Genomic DNA, 5,390 nt, shown 5'->3' with positions numbered 1-5,390 from the left:
TTTTTTTTTTTTTTTTTTTTTTCTTTTTACTTGCTTAAGTTTTGATAGCCATAGTTATTATAAAAACAAGTAATTTAGATTTGAATAACATACTATGTCTGTATTCACACTTACTTTATTAGACAATAATTCATTCTAGCTGTTCTGTTAATGGAAAGAGAATATATTGAGCTGTCATACAAGAGTGATGACAAGAAGTGGATATTAAGGTTGAATAGCAAGAACCTCAGAGTTACTTCTACATAGGTTTTTCTCTTATACTGTGGAGTTGGCCAAATGGACTGGTTTAGATTAGTGATGTCTCAAATTCTACTACTCAGTGAATTGCAGAATTTTGAATAGTTTAAGCTTCATGTTTATTTTCTTTTTCTTTTCTTTTCTTTCTTTCCTTTTTTTTTGAGACAGTTTCTCACTCTCTTCCCTTGGCTGAAGTGCAGTGGTTCAGTCTCAGCTCACTGCAACCTCCACCTCCAAGGTTTAAGCGACTCTTGTGCCTTAGCCTCCCGAGTAGCTGGGATTACAGTCGAGTGCCGCCATGCCTAGTAAATTTTTGTGTTTTTTTTGTAGAGAGAGAGTTTCACCATGTTTCCCAGGCTGGTCTCCTGACCTCAAGTCATCCACTTGCCTCAGCCTCCCAAAGTGCTGGCCCACATTTATCTTCTTAAGTACCCATAATCTATGTCTGCTTTTTTCAAATTTATAAGAAGAGGTTTAAAGAAACTTTGAAAATGATGCTGTAAATAACAACTGTTAAAAATAAGTTGTTTATTATATGTAAAATACTTTTCATTAAAGCAGATACTATTTTTACTTCAGCTGATTATGTGTGTTTATGTTTATGTGTTGGGAGCAGGTGTTATTGATATGATCACATGATGTTATTTTTAATCAAATGAATTTTTTGTGTGGGGAACTTATTTTTCAGGTTGAAGCCCTCAATAAGTTAAAAACTTTAAATAGTTTAATCAAACTGAACGCAGTGAAGTTAAACAGAACCAAAGGGAAGGAGGCCATGCACACCTGTTTAAAACAGAGTGCTTACCGGGAAGCCCTCTCTGACCTGCAGTCACCCCTGAACCCATGTGTTATCCTCTCGGAACTCTAGTAAGTGACTGTGCTTTGCTCAGTGAGTCTCCTATGAAATAGCAAGCAGAAAGTCACTACCTTAGGGGAGTAGCAGGGCCAGCTGTCAGCCTCAGGACATAGAATATAATTAAAGAAGGAAAATCTTAAAAGTTCTCAGAGGCTGTGTTTATATTCAATAGAATACATGCTTGTCAGCTAAACGTACCTGTGGGTTTAGTGAAAGTTACAAATGAATTCATATTTCAGTTATATGTAATTAAATTTATTTTCTATATTACTGATTTGTAAGAGTTGATAGTCCTAACAAGCAAAATGTTGGAAACTATAGTAAATTATTCACTGATTGATTTTCCTATTTTAAAATGAGATCTTGTCTTGAATGAATTTGGCAACTTACTTCTCACTTTCTCATTTCCTACAAAAGTGATAATGAAAAATAATAATCTGTTATTCAGTATATATCAGTATTCAAATGAACCCCTTGTTAAGAAATCAAGAATGATCTCATAATAGTTCTAATTTTAATCCAATGATTTGTTCTAATTTTTTATTCACTAATGTAATAATTTGCAAACAAAAGGAAATGAGAGGAGGAATTTTAAGTGGTGAAGGTGAAAAGGGCAGATCTTGGGTTTTGAGTCCAGCCTATCTGGCATCAGTCTATGCCATCCAAGGCTGTCCTCATAGTTGCTTTTCTACCAAGTGGGACTTTTTTTGACTCCTCTGCAGACCTGAAAGGAATAGATGAGGAATTTTCCCAAGCCTATTATATCATGGTAAAATTATAATCTTGTGTATCACTACACTGAAGTTGACTAATTTTCTTGATTTTAGTGTTGAAAAGTGCAAATACATGGATTCCAAAATGAAGCCTTTGTGGCTGGTATACAATAACAAGGTATTTGGTGAGGATTCAGTTGGAGTGATTTTTAAAAATGGTGATGGTAAGTACTGAGCTTTTTTAACATCATCAAATTCCTTGGAATTTTTCATTTGTTGCCATTTTGCCTTATCTGAAAGGTGATGTGTAGTGAAAGTGTTTAACTGTTTGCAGCCATGAAGGTAGTTATTGATGGTCATAAAGTCAAATTCAAATGTCCTAAGTGCCTTTTTTTCCTTCTTAGAAAATGATTTATACCATTCACTGAAATACACTGTTCTAGCGAACCTAAATTTTCCCCTACAAAATACCAAGTATGTCTACTTCTTTGATTAAAAAGCTTTTGAAATACGAGATAATATTTTTACTTTTTTTTTTTTTGAGACAGTGTCTCACTCTGTCATCTAGGCTGGAATGCAGTGGTACGATCTTGGCTTATTGCAGCCTTCACCTCTCAGGCTCAAGCGATTATCCGACCTCAGCCCCCAGAGTAGCTGGGACTGTGGGCACACGCCACCACACTTGGCTCACTTTTTGTATGTTTTGTAGAGATGGGGTTTCACCATGTTGCTCAGGCTGGTGTCGAGGTCCTGAGCTCAAGTGATTCACCCACTCCAGCCTCTCAGTCCTGGGATTACAGACATGAGGCACTGTGCCCAGGCAAGGATATTTTTAGTAATATATTCATACATCCTGTTTCAGTGATAGCAATACTGATTTTGCTACCATAGTTTTGTATTTTAATAAAAGTACCTGACAGACTCAAAATTTGTAGAGGAAGTGCCTCTGAAGTAATCACACCAGCCATTAGGCAGTGGTGACTTGTTAGTTATGTGACTGCAAACAAGTCATAGGAAACTGCTTGAGCTTCAGATTATTCACATCCATGAGGATTATAGTATCTGTATGTCAGGGCTATTAAAAGGAATTGAGATAACCTAAGTAAATGTGCTTATTAGAATATGTGCTTACAACTTACAAAGAACTCATAGAGATTTGCGAAACATTTCATGCCACTTGACCATACAGATGTCATTATGTAGATGTCACTAGTTTCATCTGCTCTCTTCCCTGAAAATACCCTTAGACATGATAATAAATTCAACCATTACAGTTTTGTGACCTCATGATTCAATTAATTATGTGATTCTTAAGGACTCCCTGTGTAACCCTAAAAGCAAGCAAGAAGGAAAAAAATTAGCCATGTAATTAATATAATACACATACAGTGTAATACAAACAGTATTACAGCATACAATTAGTATAGTAGTTTACACATGATAAGCAATTAAAAAATCTTTTAATATAATTTCTAAAATAATGTTACAGGGACATACTATCCAATGAGTGTAATATTTGTTATAAAATTAGCAAAAATATTAGCATAGCATTGGTTAATGTTTTTAGTTAATTCTGACTGATTTAATCTTGAATTAATGAGTTACAGGGCATAAAAGAGCAAGCACTTGTAATGAAGTAGTTTTTTTTCCCTTAGATTTACGACAGGATATGTTGACACTCCAAATATTGCGCTTGATGGATTTACTCTGGAAAGAAGCTGGTTTGGATCTTCGGTAAGATATAGTGATTTTTTTTTTGTTTTTGTTTTTTCGGTCTCATGTTGCAGTCTTTCCACAGCAAAATATCTATAATTTTTTGTTAGTTCCTCCCCTCTTGTTCTTATTTTTAGTTGTTGTTCATAATAATATTTATATAGCACTTTACAATGTACTTTCAAATATGTTGTCTTGTCCAAACTTTTTCAGTTTATAACTATACAGGTGACTGAAATTCCAGAAAGAAAGAATAGGTTTAAATCTTCATAAGGCTTGGACAGACGGCAAGAGTTACATTCCAGTATATGGTTTTGAAGGGTGTACTGTGGGTCATGGCAGTGACAAGGCCAGAGAAGAGCCTGTACCTTTTTATACTTAGGCCAGGGACATTCATTTCTCTACCCACCAAGGAAAAAGAGAGGAAAATGTTTAGGTGCATTCTCAGGTTTTTAGCCTGCCACCATCAATAGGGGTAGATAGTGAATAGAAGAGGTATGATGTGGTGATGGAAAAAAGGAAACATAAAATCAAGCCTCAGACTGGGAATTGTATTCACAATGAACAGAACAGGAGTAAATATTTAAAGAGCCCATAGAAATGAACATAAGGAAAAGAAGTGGAAAGCCATTTCTTAAAAGGTATAAAAATAAACTAATAGGCATGGTGGCACACGCCTTAATCCCCACACTTTGCGAGACTAAGGCAAGAGGATTTCTTCAGGTCAGGAGTTTGAGACTAGCCTGGCCAACATGGTGAAACCCCGTCTCTTCTAAATATACAAAAGTTAGCCAGGCTTGTGTAACAAAAGTGAGACCCTATCTCAAAAAAGAAAAAAGAAGGCCAGGCGCGGTGGCTCAAGCCTGTAATCCCAGCACTTTGGGAGGCCGAGGCGGGTGGATCACGAGGTCAAGAGATCGAGACCATCCTGGTCAACACAGTGAAACCCCGTCTCTACTAAAAATACAAAACATTAGCTGGGCATGGTGGTGCGTGCCTGTAATCCCAGCTACTCAGGAAGCTGAGGCAGGAGAATTGCCTGAACCCAGGAGGCGGAGGTCGCGGTGAGCCGAGATCGCGCCATTGCACTCCAGCCTGGGTAACGAGAGCGAAACTCCGTCCCAAAAAAAAAAAAGAACTCAAATTTTAAAATGGAAATATTTATGTACTTTTATAATGTCAGACTATATATAAATTATAAATATTTCATAATTTCCATTTTTATCTTACTGACTCCTGAACTATTTAAAATTACAGCTGGGTGCAATGGCTCTTGCTTGTAATCCTAATACTTTGGAAGTCCAAAGTGGGAGGATTGCTTGACCCTGGGAGTTCAAGACCAGCCTGGGCAACAGAGCCAGACCCTGTCTCAATAAATTAATAGATATATAAATATATGAATAAAATTTAATTTCGAAAGGCATACTTTTTTGTTCTCTCTAGGATTTCTAATTGTGTTATCGTATCAAGTATATTATATGTTCAGATCTATATGCTCATTAAACTTCAGTTTTGCTTTGTCACTTTGTAGGTATGTTACAGCCTCCTATTATAATTGACATTTGTCAATGTCTGCCTGCAATCTTGTCAGTTTTTGTTTATCTTGATCTTATATTTGCTTTTTCTTTTTTTGTTTGTTTGTTTTTTGAGACAGAGTCTTGCTCTGTTACCCAGGCTGGATTGCAGAGCCATAATTTGGGCTCACTGCAACCTTTGCCTCCTGGATTCAGGCGATTCTTGTGCCTCAGCCTCCCGAGTAGCTGAGATTACAGGCACGGGTCACCAAGCCTGGCTAATTTTTGTATTTTTATTAGAGACAAGGTTTCACCATGTTGACCAGGCTGGTCTCGAACTCCTGACCTCAAGCATTG

General features: G+C 36.6%; 1 protein-coding gene across 4 annotated transcripts in view; it reads left to right on the top strand.

Moving 5' to 3' along the window:
- The window catches only part of PIK3CB (phosphatidylinositol-4,5-bisphosphate 3-kinase catalytic subunit beta), a 182,873-nt gene that overhangs the window by 155,428 nt on the left and 22,055 nt on the right, over window positions 1-5,390 (top strand). For 3 of the 4 annotated variants that reach the window (XM_017523692.2, XM_017523694.2, XM_017523693.2), the window contains 3 exons: window positions 926-1,104; window positions 1,921-2,030; window positions 3,447-3,540. In XM_017523692.2, the coding sequence (XP_017379181.1) occupies window positions 926-1,104; window positions 1,921-2,030; window positions 3,447-3,540 (383 nt within the window). The remainder of the gene's footprint in view (window positions 1-925; window positions 1,105-1,920; window positions 2,031-3,446; window positions 3,541-5,390) is intronic. The other variant, XM_017523695.1, reaches the window with a different exon arrangement.

This window comes from Cebus imitator, unplaced genomic scaffold (assembly GCF_001604975.1).
Source record: "Cebus imitator isolate Cc_AM_T3 unplaced genomic scaffold, Cebus_imitator-1.0 Scaffold30, whole genome shotgun sequence".
NCBI classification, from domain to species: Eukaryota; Metazoa; Chordata; class Mammalia; order Primates; family Cebidae; genus Cebus; species Cebus imitator.
The sequence above is the reverse complement of the archived record's forward strand: the minus strand, read 5'-3'. Positions and strand labels throughout refer to the sequence as shown.